The 24962-nt window shown below is 55.2% G+C and overlaps 1 protein-coding gene across 1 annotated transcript in view; it reads right to left on the reverse strand.

Moving 5' to 3' along the window:
• The window catches only part of LOC140400217 (serine/threonine-protein phosphatase 2A 56 kDa regulatory subunit alpha isoform-like), a 135464-nt gene that overhangs the window by 10864 nt on the left and 99638 nt on the right, over positions 1-24962 (reverse strand). The window contains exon 7 of the mRNA XM_072489686.1: positions 76-130. Within this exon, the coding sequence (XP_072345787.1) occupies positions 76-130 (55 nt within the window). The remainder of the gene's footprint in view (positions 1-75; positions 131-24962) is intronic.

Consider the following 24962-nt stretch of genomic DNA (forward strand, 5'->3'; position numbering starts at 1 on the left):
CACTGCTACATGTATCTTCCACTCGCTTCATTCCACGGAAAGCCAGGGACAGGACGCGTTTCGGACGGCACTTACCGGTTCTGTCAATGTGGCATCCTTCTCCAGGGAACTGGACAATGCAGTACGCCAGCTGGAGGTGGCAAAGGAGCAAGCAGTTAGAGACAGATCAAACGGTCACAAAAGCTCGTGAAAGAGACGCTCACTGACCCAGTCCCACACCGAGCACGCTCTCACTGACCCAGCCAGTCCCCACACCGAGCACGCTCTCACTGACCCAGTCCCCACACCGAGCACGCTCTCACTGACCCAGTCCCCACACTGAACAGACTCTCACTGACCCAGTCCCCACACTGAACAGACTGTGACCCATCCCCCACACTGAACAGACTGTGACCCAGTCCCCACACTGAACAGACTCTCACTGACCCAGTCCCCACACTGAAACAGACTCTCACTGACCCAGTCCCCACACTGAACAGACTCTCACTGACCCAGTCCCCACACTGAACAGACTCTCACTGACCCAGTCCCCACACTGAACAGACTCTCACTGACCCAGTCCCCACACTGAACAGACTCTCACTGACCCAGTCCCCACACTGAACAGACTCTCACTGACCCAGTCCCACACCTGAACAGACTCTCACTGACCCAGTCCCCACACTGAACAGACTGTGACCCAGTCCCCACACTGAACAGACTCTCACTGACCCAGTCCCCCACACTGAACAGACTCTCACTGACCCAGTCCCCACACTGAACAGACTCTCACTGACCCAGTCCTCCACACTGAACAGACTCTCACTGACCAGTCCCCACACTGAACAGACTGTGACCCAGTCCCCACACTGAACAGACTCTCACTGACCCAGTCCCCACACTGACAGACTGTGACCCAGTCCCCACACTGAACAGACTCTCACTGACCCAGTCCCCACACTGAACAGACTCTCACTGACCCAGTCCCCACACTGAACAGACTCTCACTGACCCAGTCCCCCACACTGAACAGACTCTCACTGACCCAGTCCCCACACTGAACAGACTCTCACTGACCCAGTCCCCACACTGACAGACTCTCACTGACCCAGTCCCCACACTGAACAGACTCTCACTGACCCAGTCCCCACACTGAACAGACTGTGACCCCAGTCCCCACACTGAACAGACTCTCACTGACCCAGTCCCACACTGAACAGACTCTCACTGACCCAGTCCCCCACACTGAACAGACTCTCACTGACCCAGTCTCCACACTGAACAGACTCTCACTGACCCAGTCCCCACACTGAACAGACTCTCACCTGACCCAGTCCCCACACTGAACAGACTGTGACCCAGTCCCCACACTGAACAGACTGTGACCCAGTCCCACACTGAACAGACTCTCACTGACCCAGTCCCCACACTGAACAGACTCTCACTGACCCAGTCCCCGCACTGAACAGACTCTCACTGACCCAGTCCCACACTGAACAGACTCTCACTGACCCAGTCTCCACACTGAACAGACTCTCACTGACCAGTTCCCCCCACACAACTGAAACAGACTGTGACCCAGTCCCCACACTGAACAGACTGTGACCCAGTCCCCACACTGAACAGACTGTGACCCAGTCCCCCACACTGAACAGACTCTCACTGACCCAGTCCCACACCTGAACAGACTGTGACCCAGTCCCCCACACTGAACAGACTGTGACCCAGTCCCCACACTGAACAGACTCTCACTGACCCAGTCCCCACACTGAACAGACTAACAGACTCTCACTGACCCAGTCCCCACACTGAACAGACTCTCACTGACCCAGTCCCCACACTGAACAGACTCTCACTGACCCAGTCCCCACAGTGAACAGACTCTCACTGACCCAGTCTCCACACTGAACAGACTCTCACTGACCCAGTCCCCCACACTGAACAGACTCTCACTGACCCAGTCCCCACACTGAACAGACTCTCACTGACCCAGTCCCCACACTGAACAGACTGTGACCCAGTCCCCACACTGAACAGACTCTCACTGACCCAGTCCCCACACTGAACAGACTCTCACTGACCCAGTCCCCACACTGAACAGACTCTCACTGACCCAGTCCCCACACTGAACAGACTGTGACCCAGTCCCCACACTGAACAGACTCTCACTGACCCAGTCCCCACACTGAACAGACTCTCACTGACCCAGTCCCCACACTGAACAGACTGTGACCCAGTCCCCACACTGAACAGACTGTGACCCAGTCCCCCACACTGAACAGACTCTCACTGACCCAGTCCCCACACTGAACAGACTCTCACTGACCCAGTCCCCACACTGAACAGACTGTGACCCAGTCCCCACACTGAACAGACTGTGACCCAGTCCCCACACTGAACAGACTCTCACTGACCCAGTCCCCACACTGAACAGACTCTCACTGACCCAGTCCCCACACTGAACAGACTGTGACCCAGTCCCCACACTGAACAGACTGTGACCCAGTCCCCACACTGAACAGACTCTCACTGACCCAGTCCCCACACTGAACAGACTCTCACTGACCCAGTCCCCACACTGAACAGACTCGTGACCCAGTCCCCACACTGAACAGACTCTCACTGACCCAGTCCCCACACTGAACAGACTCTCACTGACCCAGTCCCCACACTGAACAGACTCTCACTGACCCAGTCCCCACACTGAACAGACTCTCACTGACCCAGTCCCCACACTGAACAGACTCTCACTGACCCAGTCCCCACACTGAACAGACTCTCACTGACCCAGTCCCACACTGAACAGACTGTGACCCAGTCCCCACACTGAACAGACTCTCACTGACCCAGTCCCCACACTGAACAGACTGTGACCCAGTCCCCACACTGAACAGACTCTCACTGACCCAGTCCCCACACTGAACAGACTCTCACTGACCCAGTCCCCACACTGAACAGACTCTCACTGACCCAGTCCCCACACTGAACAGACTCTCACTGACCCAGTCCCCACACTGAACAGACTCTCACTGACCCAGTCCCCACACTGAACAGACTCTCACTGACCCAGTCCCCACACTGAACAGACTGTGACCCCAGTCCCCCACACTGAACAGACTCTCACTGACCCAGTCCCCACACTGAACAGACTCTCACTGACCCAGTCCCCACACTGAACAGACTCTCACTGACCCAGTCCCCACACTGAACAGACTCTCACTGACCCAGTCCCCGCACTGAACAGACTCTCACTGACCCAGTCCCCACACTGAACAGACTCTCACTGACCCAGTCCCCACACTGAACAGACTGTGACCCAGTCCCCACACTGAACAGACTGTGACCCAGTCCCCACACTGAACAGACTCTCACTGACCCAGTCCCCACACTGAACAGACTCTCACTGACCCAGTCCCCACACTGAACAGACTCTCACTGACCCAGTCCCCACACTGAACAGACTCTCACTGACCCAGTCCCCACACTGAACAGACTCGTGACCCAGTCCCCACACTGAACAGACTGTGACCCAGTCCCCACACTGAACAGACTCTCACTGACCCAGTCCCCACACTGAACAGACTCAGTGACCCAGTCCCCACACTGAACAGACTGTGACCCAGTCCCCACACTGAACAGACTCTCACTGACCCAGTCCCCACACTGAACAGACTCTCACTGACCCAGTCCCCACACTGAACAGACTGTGACCCAGTCCCCACACTGAACAGACTGTGACCCAGTCCCCACACTGAACAGACTCTCACTGACCCAGTCCCCACACTGAACAGACTCTCACTGACCCAGTCCCCACACTGAACAGACTCTCACTGACCCAGTCCCCACACTGAACAGACTCTCACTGACCCAGTCCCCACACTGAACAGACTCTCACTGACCCAGTCCCCACACTGAACAGACTGCTGACCCAGTCCCCACACTGAACAGACTCTCACTGACCCAGTCCCCACACTGAACAGACTCTCACTGACCCAGTCCCCACACTGAACAGACTGTGACCCAGTCCCCACACTGAACAGACTCTCACTGACCCAGTCCCCACACTGAACAGACTGTGACCCAGTCCCCACACTGAACAGACTGTGACCCAGTCCCCACACTGAACAGACTCTCACTGACCCAGTCCCCACACTGAACAGACTCTCACTGACCCAGTCCCCACACTGAACAGACTCTCACTGACCCAGTCCCCACACTGAACAGACTGTGACCCAGTCCCCACACTGAACAGACTCTCACTGACCCAGTCCCCACACTGAACAGACTCTCACTGACCCAGTCCCCACACTGAACAGACTCTCACTGACCCAGTCCCCACACTGAACAGACTCTCACTGACCCAGTCCCCACACTGAACAGACTGTGACCCAGTCCCCACACTGAACAGACTCTCACTGACCCAGTCCCCACACTGAACAGACTCTCACTGACCCAGTCCCCACACTGAACAGACTCTCACTGACCCAGTCCCCACACTGAACAGACTCTCACTGACCCAGTCCCCACACTGAACAGACTGTGACCCAGTCCCCACACTGAACAGACTCTCACTGACCCAGTCCCCGCACTGAACAGACTCTCACTGACCCAGTCCCCACACTGAACAGACTGTGACCCAGTCCCCACACTGAACAGACTCTCACTGACCCAGTCCCCACACTGAACAGACTCTCACTGACCCAGTCCCCACACTGAACAGACTCTCACTGACCCAGTCCCCACACTGAACAGACTCTCACTGACCCAGTCCCCCACACTGAACAGACTCTCACTGACCCAGTCCCCACACTGAGCAGACTGTGACCCAGTCCCCACACTGAACAGACTGTGACCCAGTCCCCACACTGAACAGACTGTGACCCAGTCCCCACACTGAACAGACTCTCACTGACCCAGTCCCCACACTGAACAGACTCTCACTGACCCAGTCCCCACACTGAACAGACTGTGACCCAGTCCCCACACTGAACAGACTCTCACTGACCCAGTCCCCACACTGAACAGACTCTCACTGACCCAGTCTCCACACTGAACAGACTGTGACCCAGTCCCCACACTGAACAGACTCTCACTGACCCAGTCCCCACACTGAACAGACTCTCACTGACCCAGTCCCCACACTGAACAGACTCTCACTGACCCAGTCCCCACACTGAACAGACTCTCACTGACCCAGTCCCCACACTGAACAGACTGTGACCCAGTCCCCACACTGAACAGACTCTCACTGACCCAGTCCCCACACTGAACAGACTGTGACCCAGTCCCCACACTGAACAGACTGTGACCCAGTCCCCACACTGAACAGACTCTCACTGACCCAGTCCCCACACTGAACAGACTCTCACTGACCCAGTCCCCACACTGAACAGACTGTGACCCAGTCCCCACACTGAACAGACTGTGACCCAGTCCCCACACTGAACAGACTCTCACTGACCCAGTCCCCACACTGAACAGACTCTCACTGACCCAGTCCCCACACTGAACAGACTCGTGACCCAGTCCCCACACTGAACAGACTCTCACTGACCCAGTCCCCACACTGAACAGACTCTCACTGACCCAGTCCCCACACTGAACAGACTCTCACTGACCCAGTCCCCACACTGAACAGACTCTCACTGACCCAGTCCCCACACTGAACAGACTCTCACTGACCCAGTCCCCACACTGAACAGACTCTCACTGACCCAGTCCCCACACTGAACAGACTGTGACCCAGTCCCCACACTGAACAGACTCTCACTGACCCAGTCCCCACACTGAACAGACTGTGACCCAGTCCCCACACTGAACAGACTCTCACTGACCCAGTCCCCCACACTGAACAGACTCTCACTGACCCAGTCCCCACACTGAACAGACTCTCACTGACCCAGTCCCCACACTGAACAGACTCTCACTGACCCAGTCCCCACACTGAACAGACTCTCACTGACCCAGTCCCCACACTGAACAGACTGTGACCCAGTCCCCACACTGAACAGACTCTCACTGACCCAGTCCCCACACTGAACAGACTCTCACTGACCCAGTCCCCCACACTGAACAGACTCTCACTGACCCAGTCCCCACACTGAACAGACTCTCACTGACCCAGTCCCCAGCACTGAACAGACTCTCACTGACCCAGTCCCCACACTGAACAGACTCTCACTGACCCAGTCCCCACACTGAACAGACTGTGACCCAGTCCCCACACTGAACAGACTGTGACCCAGTCCCCACACTGAACAGACTCTCACTGACCCAGTCCCCACACTGAACAGACTCTCACTGACCCAGTCCCCACACTGAACAGACTCTCACTGACCCAGTCCCCACACTGAACAGACTCTCACTGACCCAGTCCCCACACTGAACAGACTGTGACCCAGTCCCCCACACTGAACAGACTCTCACTGACCCAGTCCCCACACTGAACAGACTGTGACCCAGTCCCCACACTGAACAGACTGTGACCCAGTCCCCACACTGAACAGACTCTCACTGACCCAGTCCCCACACTGAACAGACTCTCACTGACCCAGTCCCCACACTGAACAGACTGTGACCCAGTCCCCACACTGAACAGACTGTGACCCAGTCCCCACACTGAACAGACTCTCACTGACCCGGTCCCCACACTGAACAGACTCTCACTGACCCAGTCCCCACACTGAACAGACTCTCACTGACCCAGTCCCCACACTGAACAGACTCTCACTGACCCAGTCCCCACACTGAACAGACTCGTGACCCAGTCCCCACACTGAACAGACTGTGACCCAGTCCCCACACTGAACAGACTCTCACTGACCCAGTCCCCACACTGAACAGACTCTCACTGACCCAGTCCCCACACTGAACAGACTCTCACTGACCCAGTCCCCACACTGAACAGACTGTGACCCAGTCCCCACACTGAACAGACTCTCACTGACCCAGTCCCCACACTGAACAGACTCTCACTGACCCAGTCCCCACACTGAACAGACTCTCACTGACCCAGTCCCCACACTGAACAGACTCTCACTGACCCAGTCCCCACACTGAACAGACTGTGACCCAGTCCCCACACTGAACAGACTCTCACTGACCCAGTCCCCACACTGAACAGACTCTCACTGACCCAGTCCCCACACTGAACAGACTCTCACTGACCCAGTCCCCACACTGAACAGACTCTCACTGACCCAGTCCCCACACTGAACAGACTGTGACCCAGTCCCCACACTGAACAGACTCTCACTGACCCAGTCCCCGCACTGAACAGACTCTCACTGACCCAGTCCCCACACTGAACAGACTCGTGACCCAGTCCCCACACTGAACAGACTCTCACTGACCCAGTCCCCACACTGAACAGACTCTCACTGACCCAGTCCCCACACTGAACAGACTCTCACTGACCCAGTCCCCACACTGAACAGACTCTCACTGACCCAGTCCCCACACTGAACAGACTCTCACTGACCCAGTCCCCACACTGAGCAGACTGTGACCCCAGTCCCCACACTGAACAGACTGTGACCCAGTCCCCACACTGAACAGACTGTGACCCAGTCCCCACACTGAACAGACTCTCACTGACCCAGTCCCCACACTGAACAGACTCTCACTGACCCAGTCCCCACACTGAACAGACTGTGACCCAGTCCCCACACTGAACAGACTCTCACTGACCCAGTCCCCACACTGAACAGACTCTCACTGACCCAGTCTCCACACTGAACAGACTGTGACCCAGTCCCCACACTGAACAGACTCTCACTGACCCAGTCCCCACACTGAACAGACTCTCACTGACCCAGTCCCCACACTGAACAGACTCTCACTGACCCAGTCCCCACACTGAACAGACTCTCACTGACCCAGTCCCCACACTGAACAGACTCGTGACCCAGTCCCCACACTGAACAGACTCTCACTGACCCAGTCCCCACACTGAACAGACTGTGACCCAGTCCCCACACTGAACAGACTCGTGACCCAGTCCCCACACTGAACAGACTCTCACTGACCCAGTCCCCACACTGAACAGACTCTCACTGACCCAGTCCCCACACTGAACAGACTGTGACCCAGTCCCCACACTGAACAGACTGTGACCCAGTCCCCACACTGAACAGACTCTCACTGACCCAGTCCCCACACTGAACAGACTCTCACTGACCCAGTCCCCACACTGAACAGACTGTGACCCAGTCCCCACACTGAACAGACTCTCACTGACCCAGTCCCCACACTGAACAGACTCTCACTGACCCAGTCCCCACACTGAACAGACTCTCACTGACCCAGTCCCCACACTGAACAGACTCTCACTGACCCAGTCCCCACACTGAACAGACTCTCACTGACCCAGTCCCCACACTGAACAGACTCTCACTGACCCAGTCCCCACACTGAACAGACTGTGACCCAGTCCCCACACTGAACAGACTCTCACTGACCCAGTCCCCACACTGAACAGACTGTGACCCAGTCCCCACACTGAACAGACTCTCACTGACCCAGTCCCCACACTGAACAGACTCTCACTGACCCAGTCCCCACACTGAACAGACTCTCACTGACCCAGTCCCCACACTGAACAGACTCTCACTGACCCAGTCCCCACACTGAACAGACTCTCACTGACCCAGTCCCCACACTGAACAGACTGTGACCCAGTCCCCACACTGAACAGACTCTCACTGACCCAGTCCCCACACTGAACAGACTCTCACTGACCCAGTCCCCACACTGAACAGACTCTCACTGACCCAGTCCCCACACTGAACAGACTCTCACTGACCCAGTCCCCGCACTGAACAGACTCTCACTGACCCAGTCCCCACACTGAACAGACTCTCACTGACCCAGTCCCCACACTGAACAGACTGTGACCCAGTCCCCACACTGAACAGACTGTGACCCAGTCCCCACACTGAACAGACTCTCACTGACCCAGTCCCCACACTGAACAGACTCTCACTGACCCAGTCCCCACACTGAACAGACTCTCACTGACCCAGTCCCCACACTGAACAGACTCTCACTGACCCAGTCCCCACACTGAACAGACTGTGACCCAGTCCCCACACTGAACAGACTCTCACTGACCCAGTCCCCACACTGAACAGACTGTGACCCAGTCCCCACACTGAACAGACTGTGACCCAGTCCCCACACTGAACAGACTCTCACTGACCCAGTCCCCACACTGAACAGACTCTCACTGACCCAGTCCCCACACTGAACAGACTGTGACCCAGTCCCCACACTGAACAGACTGTGACCCAGTCCCCACACTGAACAGACTCTCACTGACCCGGTCCCCACACTGAACAGACTCTCACTGACCCAGTCCCCACACTGAACAGACTCTCACTGACCCAGTCCCCACACTGAACAGACTCTCACTGACCCAGTCCCCACACTGAACAGACTCTCACTGACCCAGTCCCCACACTGAACAGACTGTGACCCAGTCCCCACACTGAACAGACTCTCACTGACCCAGTCCCCACACTGAACAGACTCTCACTGACCCAGTCCCCACACTGAACAGACTGTGACCCAGTCCCCACACTGAACAGACTCTCACTGACCCAGTCCCCACACTGAACAGACTCTCACTGACCCAGTCCCCACACTGAACAGACTCTCACTGACCCAGTCCCCACACTGAACAGACTCGTGACCCAGTCCCCACACTGAACAGACTCTCACTGACCCAGTCCCCACACTGAACAGACTCTCACTGACCCAGTCCCCACACTGAACAGACTCTCACTGACCCAGTCCCCACACTGAACAGACTCTCACTGACCCAGTCCCCACACTGAACAGACTGTGACCCAGTCCCCACACTGAACAGACTCTCACTGACCCAGTCCCCACACTGAACAGACTCTCACTGACCCAGTCCCCACACTGAACAGACTCTCACTGACCCAGTCCCCACACTGAACAGACTCTCACTGACCCAGTCCCCACACTGAACAGACTGTGACCCAGTCCCCACACTGAACAGACTCTCACTGACCCAGTCCCCGCACTGAACAGACTCTCACTGACCCAGTCCCCACACTGAACAGACTGTGACCCAGTCCCCACACTGAACAGACTCTCACTGACCCAGTCCCCACACTGAACAGACTCTCACTGACCCAGTCCCCACACTGAACAGACTCTCACTGACCCAGTCCCCACACTGAACAGACTCTCACTGACCCAGTCCCCACACTGAACAGACTCTCACTGACCCAGTCCCCACACTGAGCAGACTGTGACCCAGTCCCCACACTGAACAGACTGTGACCCAGTCCCCACACTGAACAGACTGTGACCCAGTCCCCACACTGAACAGACTCTCACTGACCCAGTCCCCACACTGAACAGACTCTCACTGACCCAGTCCCCACACTGAACAGACTCTCACTGACCCAGTCCCCACACTGAACAGACTCTCACTGACCCAGTCCCCACACTGAACAGACTGTGACCCAGTCCCCACACTGAACAGACTCTCACTGACCCAGTCCCCACACTGAACAGACTGTGACCCAGTCCCCACACTGAACAGACTCTCACTGACCCAGTCTCCACACTGAACAGACTGTGACCCAGTCCCCACACTGAACAGACTGTGACCCAGTCCCCACACTGAACAGACTCTCACTGACCCAGTCCCCACACTGAACAGACTGTGCCCCAGTCCCCACACTGAACAGACTCTCACTGACCCAGTCCCCACACTGAACAGACTCTCACTGACCCAGTCCCCACACTGAACAGGCTCTCACTGACCCAGTCTCCACACTGAACAGACTCTCACTGACCCAGTCCCCACACTGAACAGACTGTGACCCAGTCCCCACACTGAACAGACTCTCACTGACCCAGTCCCCACACTGAACAGACTCTCACTGACCCAGTCCCCACACTGAACAGACTGTGACCCAGTCCCCACACTGAACAGACTCTCACCGACCCAGTCCCCACACTGAACAGACTCTCACTGACCCAGTCCCCGCACTGAACAGACTCTCACTGACCCAGTCCCCACACTGAACAGACTCTCACTGACCCAGTCCCCGCACTGAACAGGCTCTCACTGACCCAGTCCCCACACTGAACAGACTGTGACCCAGTCCCCACACTGAACAGACTCTCACTGACCCAGTCCCCACACTGAACAGACTCTCACTGACCCAGTCCCCACACTGAATAGACTCTCACTGACCCAGTCCCCACACTGAACAGACTGTGACCCAGTCTCCACACTGAACAGACTCTCACTGACCCAGTCCCCACACTGAACAGACTCTCACTGACCCAGTCCCCACACTGAACAGACTGTGACCCAGTCCCCACACTGAACAGACTCTCACTGACCCAGTCCCCACACTGAACAGACTCTCACTGACCCAGTCCCCACACTGAACAGACTGTGACCCAGTCCCCACACTGAACAGACTCTCACTGACCCAGTCCCCACACTGAACAGACTCTCACTGACCCAGTCCCCACACTGAACAGACTCTCACTGACCCAGTCCCCACACTGAACAGACTCTCACTGACCCAGTCCCCGCACTGAACAGACTCTCACTGACCCAGTCCCCACACTGAACAGACTGTGACCCAGTCCCCACACTGAACAGACTGTGACCCAGTCCCCACACTGAACAGACTCTCACTGACCCAGTCCCCACACTGAACAGACTCTCACTGACCCAGTCCCCACACTGAACAGACTCTCACTGACCCAGTCCCCACACTGAACAGACTCTCACTGACCCAGTCCCCGCACTGAACAGACTCTCACTGACCCAGTCCCCACACTGAACAGACTGTGACCCAGTCCCCACACTGAACAGACTGTGACCCAGTCCCCACACTGAACAGACTGTGACCCAGTCCCCACACTGAACAGACTGTGACCCAGTCCCCACACTGAACAGACTCTCACTGACCCAGTCCCCACACTGAACAGACTCTCACTGACCCAGTCCCCACACTGAACAGACTGTGACCCAGTCCCCACACTGAACAGACTGTGACCCAGTCCCCACACTGAACAGACTCTCACTGACCCAGTCCCCACACTGAACAGACTCTCACTGACCCAGTCCCCACACTGAACAGACTCTCACTGACCCAGTCCCCACACTGAACAGACTCTCACTGACCCAGTCCCCACACTGAACAGACTGTGACCCAGTCCCCACACTGAACAGACTCTCACTGACCCAGTCTCCACACTGAACAGACTCTCACTGACCCAGTCCCCACACTGAACAGACTGTGACCCAGTCCCCACACTGAACAGACTGTGACCCAGTCCCCACACTGAGCAGACTGTGACCCAGTCCCCACACTGAACAGACTGTGACCCAGTCCCCACACTGAACAGACTCTCACTGACCCAGTCCCCACACTGAACAGACTCTCACTGACCCAGTCCCCACACTGAACAGACTCTCACTGACCCAGACCCCACACTGAACAGACTCTCACTGACCCAGTCCCCACACTGAACAGACTCTCACTGACCCAGTCCCCACACTGAACAGACTCTCACTGACCCAGTCCCCACACTGAACAGACTCTCACTGACCCAGTCCCCACACTGAACAGACTGTGACCCAGTCCCCACACTGAACAGACTCTCACTGACCCAGTCCCCACACTGAACAGACTCTCACTGACCCAGTCCCCACACTGAACAGACTGTGACCCAGTCCCCACACTGAACAGACTGTGACCCAGTCCCCACACTGAACAGACTCTCACTGACCCAGTCCCCACACTGAACAGACTGTGACCCAGTCCCCACACTGAACAGACTGTGACCCAGTCCCCACACTGAACAGACTGTGACCCAGTCCCCACACTGAACAGACTCTCACTGACCCAGTCCCCACACTGAACAGACTCTCACTGACCCAGTCCCCACACTGAACAGACTCTCACTGACCCAGTCCCCACACTGAACAGACTCTCACTGACCCAGTCCCCACACTGAACAGACTCTCACTGACCCAGTCCCCACACTGAACAGACTCTCACTGACCCAGTCCCCACACTGAACAGACTGTGACCCAGTCCCCACACTGAACAGACTGTGACCCAGTCCCCACACTGAACAGACTCTCACTGACCCAGTCCCCACACTGAACAGACTCTCACTGACCCAGTCCCCACACTGAACAGACTGTGACCCAGTCCCCACACTGAACAGACTCTCACTGACCCAGTCCCCACACTGAACAGACTCTCACTGACCCAGTCCCCACACTGAACAGACTCTCACTGACCCAGTCCCCACACTGAACAGACTCTCACTGACCCAGTCCCCACACTGAACAGACTGTGACCCAGTCCCCACACTGAACAGACTGTGACCCAGTCCCCACACTGAACAGACTGTGACCCAGTCTCCACACTGAACAGACTCTCACTGACCCAGTCCCCACACTGAACAGACTCTCACTGACCCAGTCCCCACACTGAACAGACTCTCACTGACCCAGTCCCCACACTGAACAGACTCTCACTGACCCAGTCCCCACACTGAACAGACTCTCACTGACCCAGTCCCCACACTGAACAGACTGTGACCCAGTCCCCACACTGAACAGACTCTCACTGACCCAGTCCCCACACTGAACAGACTCTCACTGACCCAGTCCCCACACTGAACAGACTCTCACTGACCCAGTCCCCACACTGAACAGACTGTGACCCAGTCCCCACACTGAACAGACTCTCACTGACCCAGTCCCCACACTGAACAGACTCTCACTGACCCAGTCCCCACACTGAACAGACTCTCACTGACCCAGTCCCCACACTGAACAGACTCTCACTGACCCAGTCCCCACACTGAACAGACTGTGACCCAGTCCCCACACTGAACAGACTGTGACCCAGTCCCCACACTGAGCAGACTCTCACTGACCCAGTCCCCACACTGAACAGACTCTCACTGACCCAGTCCCCACACTGAACAGACTCTCACTGACCCAGTCCCCACACTGAACAGACTCTCACTGACCCAGTCCCCACACTGAACAGACTCTCACTGACCCAGTCCCCACACTGAACAGACTCTCACTGACCCAGTCCCCACACTGAACAGACTGTGACCCAGTCCCCACACTGAACAGACTCTCACTGACCCAGTCCCCACACTGAACAGACTCTCACTGACCCAGTCCCCACACTGAACAGACTGTGACCCAGTCCCCACACTGAACAGACTCTCACTGACCCAGTCCCCACACTGAACAGACTCTCACTGACCCAGTCCCCACACTGAACAGACTGTGACCCAGTCCCCACACTGAACAGACTCTCACTGACCCAGTCCCCACACTGAACAGACTCTCACTGACCCAGTCCCCACACTGAACAGACTGTGACCCAGTCCCCACACTGAACAGACTGTGACCCAGTCCCCACACTGAACAGACTGTGACCCAGTCCCCACACTGAACAGACTCTCACTGACCCAGTCCCCACACTGAACAGACTGTGACCCAGTCCCCACACTGAACAGACTCTCACTGACCCAGTCCCCACACTGAACAGACTCTCACTGACCCAGTCCCCACACTGAACAGACTCTCACTGACCCAGTCCCCACACTGAACAGACTCTCACTGACCCAGTCCCCACACTGAACAGACTGTGACCCAGTCCCCACACTGAACAGACTGTGACCCAGTCTCCACACTGAACAGACTGTGACCCAGTCCCCACACTGAACAGACTCTCACTGACCCAGTCCCCACACTGAACAGTCTCTCACTGACCCAGTCCCCACACTGAACAGACTCTCACTGACCCAGTCCCCACACTGAACAGACTCTCACTGACCCAGTCCCCACACTGAACAGACTCTCACTGACCCAGTCCCCACACTGAACAGACTCTCACTGACCCAGTCCCCACACTGAACAGACTGTGACCCAGTCCCCACACTGAACAGACTCTCACTGACCCAGTCCCCACACTGAACAGACTCTCACTGACCCAGTCCCCACACTGAACAGACTGTGACCCAGTCCCCACACTGAACAGACTCTCACTGACCCAGTCCCCACACTGAACAGACTGTGACCCAGTCCCCACACTGAACAGGCTCTCACTGACCCAGTCCCCACACTGAACAGACTCTCACTGACCCAGTCCCCACACTGAACAGACTCTCACTGACCCAGTCCCCACACTGAACAGACTCTCACTGACCCAGTCCCCACACTGAACAGACTGTGACCCAGTCCCCACACTGAACAGACTCTCACTGACCCAGTCCCCACACTGAACAGACTGTGACCCAGTCCCCACACTGAACAGGCTCTCACTGACCCAGTCCCCACACTGAAAAGACTCTCACTGACCCAGTCCCCACACTGAACAGACTCTCACTGACCCAGTCCCCACACTGAACAGACTGTGACCCAGTCCCCACACTGAACAGACTGTGACCCAGTCCCCACACTGAACAGACTCTCACTGACCCAGTCCCCACACTGAACAGACTCTCACTGACCCAGTCCCCACACTGAACAGACTGTGACCCAGTCCCCACACTGAACAGACTGTGACCCAGTCCCCACACTGAACAGACTGTGACCCAGTCCCCACACTGAACAGACTCTCACTGACCCAGTCCCCACACTGAACAGACTCTCACTGACCCAGTCCCCACACTGAACAGACTCTCACTGACCCAGTCCCCACACTGAACAGACTGTGACCCAGTCCCCACACTGAACAGACTCTCACTGACCCAGTCCCCACACTGAACAGTCTCTCACTGACCCAGTCCCCACACTGAACAGACTCTCACTGACCCAGTCCCCACACTGAACAGTCTCTCACTGACCCAGTCCCCACACTGAACAGACTCTCACTGACCCAGTCCCCACACTGAACAGACTCTCACTGACCCAGTCCCCACACTGAACAGACTGTGACCCAGTCCCCACACTGAACAGACTCTCACTGACCCAGTCCCCACACTGAACAGACTCTCACTGACCCAGTCCCCACACTGAACAGACTGTGACCCAGTCCCCACACTGAACAGACTGTGACCCAGTCCCCACACTGAACAGACTCTCACTGACCCAGTCCCCACACTGAACAGACTGTGACCCAGTCCCCACACTGAACAGACTGTGACCCAGTCCCCACACTGAACAGACTCTCACTGACCCAGTCTCCACACTGAACAGACTCTCACTGACCCAGTCCCCACACTGAACAGACTCTCACTGACCCAGTCCCCACACTGAACAGACTCTCACTGACCCAGTCCCCACACTGAACAGACTCTCACTGACCCAGTCCCCACACTGAACAGACTCTCACTGACCCAGTCCCCACACTGAACAGACTGTGACCCAGTCCCCACACTGAACAGACTCTCACTGACCCAGTCCCCACACTGAACAGACTGTGACCCAGTCCCCACACTGAACAGACTGTGACCCAGTCCCCACACTGAACAGTCTCTCACTGACCCAGTCCCCACACTGAACAGACTCTCACTGACCCAGTCCCCACACTGAACAGACTCTCACTGACCCAGTCCCCACACTGAACAGACTCTCACTGACCCAGTCCCCACACTGAACAGACTCTCACTGACCCAGTCCCCACACTGAACAGACTCTCACTGACCCAGTCCACACACTGAACAGACTCTCACTGACCCAGTCCCCACACTGAACAGACTCTCACTGACCCAGTCCCCACACTGAACAGACTCTCACTGACCCAGTCCGCACACTGAACAGACTCTCACTGACCCAGTCCCCACACTGAACAGACTCTCACTGACCCAGTCCCCACACTGAACAGACTCTCACTGACCCAGTCCCCACACTGAACAGACTCTCACTGACCCAGTCCCCACACTGAACAGACTCTCACTGACCCAGTCCCCACACTGAACAGACTGTGACCCAGTCCCCACACTGAACAGACTGTGACCCAGTCCCCACACTGAACAGACTCTCACTGACCCAGTCCCCACACTGAACAGACTGTGACCCAGTTCCCACACTGAACAGACTCTCACTGACCCAGTCCTCACACTGAACAGACTCTCACTGACCCAGTCCCCACACTGAACAGACTCTCACTGACCCAGTCCCCACACTGAACAGACTCTCACTGACCCAGTCTCCACACTGAACAGACTCTCACTGACCCAGTCCCCACACTGAACAGACTCTCAGTGACCCAGTCCCCACACTGAACAGACTCTCACTGACCCAGTCCCCACACTGAACAGACTCTCACTGACCCAGTCCCCACACTGAACAGACTCTCACTGACCCAGTCCCCACACTGAACAGACTGTGACCCAGTCCCCACACTGAACAGACTCTCACTGACCCAGTCCCCACACTGAACAGACTGTGACCCAGTCCGATATTCAGGACGCCAAAGCATGTAATGAGGCAGTGGGGAAGGGAACACTGACAAAGGAGAGTATTTGCAGGCACGAGATGGGTTGAAGTGTGTATACTTCAACGCAAGAAGCATCAGGAATAAGGTGGGTGAACTTAAGGCATGGATCGGTACTTGGGACTACGATGTGGTGGCCATCACGGAAACTTGGATAGAAGAGGGGCAGAAATGGTTGTTGGAGGTCCCTGGTTATAGATGTTTCAATAAGATTAGGGAGGGTGGTAAAAGAGGTGGGGGGGTGGCATTATTAATTAGAGATAGTATAACAGCTGCAGAAAGGCAGTTCGAGGAGTATCACCCTATTGAGGTAGTATGGGTTGAAGTCAGAAATAGGAAAGGAGCAGTCACCTTGTTAGGAGTTTTCTATAGGCCCCCCAATAGTAGCAGAGATGTGGAGGAACAGATTGGGAAACAGATTTTGGAAAGGTGCAGAAGTCATAGGGTGGTAGTCATGGGCGACTTTAACTTCCCAAATATTGAGTGGAAACTCTTTAGATCAAATAGTTTGGATGGGGTGGTGTTTGTGCAGTGTGTCCAGGAAGCTTTTCTAACACAGTATGTAGATTGTCCAACCAGAGGAGGGGCAATATTGGATTTAGTACTGGGTAATGAACCAGGGCAAGTGATAGATTTGTTAGTGGGGGAGCATTTTGGAGATAGTGACCACAATTCTGTGACTTTCACTTTAGTAATGGAGAGGGATAGGTACGTGCAACAGGGCAAGGTTTACAATTGGGGGAAGGGTAAATACGATGTTGTCAGACAAGAATTGAAGTGCATAAGTTGGGAACATAGGCTGGCAGGGAAGGACACAAGTGAAATGTGGAACTTGTTCAAGGAACAGGTGCTACGTGTCCTTGATATGTATGTCCCTGTCAGGCAGGGAAGAGATGGTCGAGTGAGGGAACCATGGTTGACAAGAGAGGTTGAATGTCTTGTTAAGAGGAAAAAGGTGACTTATGTAAGGCTGAGGAAACAAGGTTCAGACAGGGCATTGGAGGGATACAAGATAGCCAGGAGGGAACTGAAGAAAGGGATTAGGAGAGCTAAGAGAGGGCATGAACAATCTTTGGCGGGTAGGATCAAAGAAAACCCCAAGGCCTTTTACACATATGTGAGAAATATGAGAATGACTAGAGCGAGGGTAGGTCCGATCAAGGACAGTAGCGGGAGATTGTGTATTGAGTCTGAAGAGATAGGAGAGGTCTTGAATGAGTACTTTTCTTCTGTATTTACAAATGAGAGGGGCGATATTGTTGGAGAGGACAGTGTGAAACAGATTGGTAAGCTCGAGGAAATACTTGTTAGGAAGGAAGATGTGTTGGGCATTTTGAAAAACTTGAGGATAGACAAGTCCCCCGGGCCTGACGGGATATATCCAAGGATTCTATGGGAAGCAAGAGATGAAATTGCAGAGCCGTTGGCAATTATCTTTTCGTCCTCACTGTCAACAGGGGTGGTACCAGGGGATTGGAGAGTGGCGAATGTCGTGCCCCTGTTCAAAAAAGGAACTAGGGATAACCCTGGGAATTACAGGCCAGTTAGTCTTACTTCGGTGGTAGGCAAAGTAATGGAAAGGGTACTGAAGGATAGGATTTCTAAGCATCTGGAAAGACACTGCTTGATTAGGGATAGTCAGCACGGATTTGTGAGGGGTAGGTCTTGCCTTACAAATCTTATTGAATTCTTTGAGGAGGTGACCAAGCATGTGGATGAAGGTAAAGCAGTGGATGTAGTGTACATGGATTTTAGTAAGGCATTTGATAAAGTTCCCCATGGTAGGCTTCTGCACAAAGTAAGGAGGCATGGGATAGTGGGAAATTTGGCCAGTTGGATAACGAACTGGCTAACCGATAGAAGTCAGAGAGTGGTGGTGGATGGCAAATATTCAGCCTGGATCCCAGTTACCAGTGGCGTACCGCAGGGATCAGTTCTGGGTCCTCTGCTGTTTGTGATTTTCATTAATGACTTGGATGAGGGAGTTGAAGGGTGGGTCAGTAAATTTGCAGACGATACGAAGATTGGTGGAGTTGTGGATAGTAAGGAGGGCTGTTGTCGGCTGCAAAGAGACATAGATAGGATGCAGAGCTGGGCTGAGAAGTGGCAGATGGAGTTTAACCCTGAAAAGTGTGAGGTTGTCCATTTTGGAAGGACAAATATGAATGCGGAATACAGGGTTTACGGTAGAGTTCTTGGCATTGTGGAGGAGCAGAGAGATCTTGGCGTCTATGTTCATACATCTTTGAAAGTTGCCACTCAAGTGGATAGAGCTGTGAAGAAGGCCTATGGTGTGCTCGCGTTCATTAACAGAGGGATTGAATTTAAGAGCCGTGAGGTGATGATGCAGCTGTACAAAACTTTGGTAAGGCCACATTTGGAGTACTGTGTACAGTTCTGGTCGCCTCATTTTAGGAAGGATGTGGAAGCTCTGGAAAAGGTGCAAAGAAGATTTACCAGGATGTTGCCTGGAATGGAGAGTAGGTCTTACGAGGAAAGGTTGAGGGTGCTAGGCCTTTTCTCATTAGAGCGGAGAAGGATGAGGGGCGACTTGATAGAGGTTTATAAGATGATCAGGGGAATAGATAGAGTAGACAGTCAGAGACTTTTTCCCCAGGTGCAACACACCATTACAAGGGGACATAAATTTAAGGTGAAAGGTGGAAGATATAGGAGGGATATCAGAGGTAGGTTCTTTACCCAGAGAGTAGTGGGGGCATGGAATGCACTGCCTGTGGAAGTAGTTGAGTCAGAAACATTAGTGACCTTCAAGCAGCTGTTGGATAGGTACATGGATTACGGGAAAATTATATAGTGTAGATTTATTTGTTCTTAAGGGCAGCACGGTAGCATTGTGGATAGCACAATTGCTTCACAGATCCATGGTCCCAGGTTCGATTTCGGCTTGGGTCATTGTCTGTGTGGAGTCTGCACGTCCTCCCCGTGTCTGCGTGGGTTTCCTCCGGGTGCTCCGGTTTCCTCCCACAGTCCAAAGATGTGCGGGTTAGGTGAATTGGCCAATGATAAATTGCCCTTAATGTCCAAATTGCCCTTGGTGTTGGGTGGAGGTGTTGAGTTTGGGTAGGGTGCTCTTTCCAAGAGCTGGTGCAGACTCAGGGGGCCGAATGGCCTCCTTCTGCACTGTAGATTCAATGATAATCTATGATTAATCTAGGACAAAGGTTCGGCACAACATCGTGGGCCGAAGGGCCTGTTCTGTGCTGTATTTTCTATGTTCTATGTTCTATGAACAGACTCTCACTGACCCAGTCCCCACACTGAACAGACTGTGACCCAGTCCACACACTGAACAGACTGTGACCCAGTCCCCACACTGAACAGACTCTCACTGACCCAGTCCCCACACTGAACAGACTGTGACCCAGTCCCCACACTGAACAGACTCTCACTGACCCAGTCCCCACACTGAACAGACTCTCACTGACCCAGTCCCCACACTGAACAGACTGTGACCCAGTCCCCACACTGAACAGACTGTGACCCAGTCCCCACACTGAACAGACTCTCACTGACCCAGTCCCCACACTGAACAGACTCTCACTGACCCAGTCCCCACACTGAACAGACTGTGACCCAGTCCCCACACTGAACAGACTGTGACCCAGTCCCCGCACTGAACAGACTCTCACTGACCCAGTCCCCACACTGAACAGACTCTCACTGACCCAGTCCCCACACTGAACAGACTCTCACTGACCCAGTCCCCACACTGAACTGACTCTCACTGACCCAGTCCCCACACTGAACAGACTCTCACTGACCCAGTCCCCACACTGAACAGACTGTGACCCAGTCCCCACACTGAACAGACTCTCACTGACCCAGTCCCCACACTGAACAGACTGTGACCCAGTCCCCACACTGAACAGACTCTCACTGACCCAGTCCCCACACTGAACAGACTCTCACTGACCCAGTCCCCACACTGAACAGACTCTCACTGACCCAGTCCCCACACTGAACAGACTCTCACTGACCCAGTCCCCACACTGAACAGACTCTCACTGACCCAGTCCCCACACTGAACAGACTGTGACCCAGTCCCCACACTGAACAGACTCTCACTGACCCAGTCCCCACACTGAACAGACTCTCACTGACCCAGTCCCCACACTGAACAGACTCTCACTGACCCAGTCCCCACACTGAACAGACTGTGACCCAGTCCCCACACTGAACAGACTCTCACTGACCCAGTCCCCACACTGAACAGACTGTGACCCAGTCCCCAACTGAACAGACTCTCACTGACCCAGTCCCCACACTGAACAGACTCTCACTGACCCAGTCCCCACACTGAACAGACTCTCACTGACCCAGTCCCCACACTGAACAGACTGTGACCCAGTCCCCACACTGAACAGACTCTCACTGACCCAGTCCCCACACTGAACAGACTCTCACTGACCCAGTCCCCACACTGAACAGACTCTCACTGACCCAGTCCCCACACTGAACAGACTCTCACTGACCCAGTCCCCACACTGAACAGACTCTCACTGACCCAGTCCCCACACTGAACAGACTGTGACCCAGTCCCCACACTGAACAGACTGTGACCCAGTCCCCACACTGAACAGACTGTGACCCAGTCCCCACACTGAACAGACTCTCACTGACCCAGTCCCCACACTGAACAGACTCTCACTGACCCAGTCCCCACACTGAACAGGCTCTCACTGACCCAGTCCCCACACTGAACAGACTCTCACTGACCCAGTCCCCACACTGAACTGACTCTCACTGACCCAGTCCCCACACTGAACAGACTGTGACCCAGTCCCCACACTGAACAGACTCTCACTGACCCAGTCCCCACACTGAACAGACTGTGACCCAGTGCCCACACTGAACAGACTCTCACTGACCCAGTCCCCACACTGAACAGACTCTCACTGACCCAGTCCCCACACTGAACAGACTCTCACTGACCCAGTCCCCACACTGAACAGGCTCTCACTGACCCAGTCCCCACACTGAACAGACTCTCACTGACCCAGTCCCCACACTGAACGGACTGTGACGCAGTCCCCACACTGAACAGACTCTCACTGACCCAGTCCCCACACTGGACAGACTGTGACCCAGTCCCCACACTGAACAGACTCTCACTGACCCAGTCCCCACACTGAACAGACTGTGACCCAGTCCCCACACTGAACAGACTCTCACTGACCCAGTCCCCACACTGAACAGACTGTGACCCAGTCCCCACACTGAACAGACTCTCACTGACCCAGTCCCCACACTGAACAGACTCTCACTGACCCAGTCCCCACACTGAACAGACTCTCACTGACCCAGTCCCCACACTGAACAGACTGTGACCCAGTCCCCACACTGAACAGACTCTCACTGACCCAGTCCCCACACTGAACAGACTGTGACCCAGTCCCCACACTGAACAGACTCTCACTGACCCAGTCCCCACACTGAACAGACTGTGACCCAGTCCCCACACTGAACAGACTGTGACCCAGTCCCCACACTGAACAGACTCTCACTGACCCAGTCCCCACACTGAACAGACTGTGACCCAGTCCCCACACGGAACAGACTCTCACTGACCCAGTCCCCACACTGAACAGACTGTGACCCAGTCCCCCCACTGAACAGACTCTCACTGACCCAGTCCCCACACTGAACAGACTGTGACCCAGTCCCCACACTGAACAGACTGTGACCCAGTCCCCACACTGAACAGACTCTCACTGACCCAGTCCCCACACTGAACAGACTGTGACCCAGTCCCCACACGGAACAGACTCTCACTGACCCAGTCCCCACACTGAACAGTCTGTGACCCAGTCCCCACACGGAACAGACTCTCACTGACCCAGTCCCCACACTGAACAGACTCTCACTGACCCAGTCCCCACACTGAACAGACTGTGACCCAGTCCCCACACTGAACAGACTCTCACTGACCCAGTCCCCACACTGAACAGACTGTGACCCAGTCCCCACACGGAACAGACTCTCACTGACCCAGTCCCCACACTGAACAGACTGTGACCCAGTCCCCACACGGAACAGACTCTCACTGACCCAGTCCCCACACTGAACAGACTCTCACTGACCCAGTCCCCACACTGAACAGACTCTCACTGACCCAGTCCCCACACTGAACAGACTCTCACTGACCCAGTCCCCACACTGAACAGACTGTGACCCAGTCCCCACACTGAACAGACTCTCACTGACCCAGTCCCCACACTGAACAGACTCTCACTGACCCAGTCCCCACACTGAACAGACTCTCACTGACCCAGTCCCCACACTGAACAGACTCTCACTGACCCAGTCCCCACACTGAACAGACTCTCACTGACCCAGTCCCCACACTGAACAGACTGTGACCCAGTCCCCACACTGAACAGACTCTCACTGACCCAGTCCCCACACTGAACAGACTGTGACCCAGTCCCCACACTGAACAGACTCTCACTGACCCAGTCCCCACACTGAACAGACTGTGACCCAGTCCCCACACTGAACAGACTCTCACTGACCCAGTCCCCACACTGAACAGACTGTGACCCAGTCCCCACACTGAACAGACTGTGACCCAGTCCCCACACTGAACAGACTCTCACTGACCCAGTCCCCACACTGAACAGACTGTGACCCAGTCCCCACACGGAACAGACTCTCACTGACCCAGTCCCCACACTGAACAGACTGTGACCCAGTCCCCACACTGAACAGACTCTCACTGACCCAGTCCCCACACTGAACAGACTCTCACTGACCCAGTCCCCACACTGAACAGACTCTCACTGACCCAGTCCCCACACTGAACAGACTCTCACTGACCCAGTCCCCACACTGAACAGACTCTCACTGACCCAGTCCCCACACTGAACAGACTGTGACCCAGTCCCCACACTGAACAGACTCTCACTGACCCAGTCCCCACACTGAACAGACTGTGACCCAGTCCCCACACTGAACAGACTCTCACTGACCCAGTCCCCACACTGAACAGACTGTGACCCAGTCCCCACACTGAACAGACTGTGACCCAGTCCCCACACTGAACAGACTGTGACCCAGTCCCCACACTGAACAGACTGTGACCCAGTCCCCACACTGAACAGACTCTCACTGACCCAGTCCCCACACTGAACAGACTCTCACTGACCCAGTCCCCACACTGAACAGACTGTGACCCAGTCCCCACACTGAACAGACTCTCACTGACCCAGTCCCCACACTGAACAGACTCTCACTGACCCAGTCCCCACACTGAACAGACTCTCACTGACCCAGTCCCCACACTGAACAGACTGTGACCCAGTCCCCACACTGAACAGACTCTCACTGACCCAGTCCCCACACTGAACAGACTGTGACCCAGTCCCCACACTGAACAGACTGTGACCCAGTCTCCACACTGAACAGACTCTCACTGACCCAGTCCCCACACTGAACAGACTCTCACTGACCCAGTCCCCACACTGAACAGGTTCTCACTGACCC

The sequence above is a fragment of the Scyliorhinus torazame genome, chromosome 24 (genome assembly GCF_047496885.1).
Source record: "Scyliorhinus torazame isolate Kashiwa2021f chromosome 24, sScyTor2.1, whole genome shotgun sequence".
Taxonomy (NCBI): domain Eukaryota; kingdom Metazoa; phylum Chordata; class Chondrichthyes; order Carcharhiniformes; family Scyliorhinidae; genus Scyliorhinus; species Scyliorhinus torazame.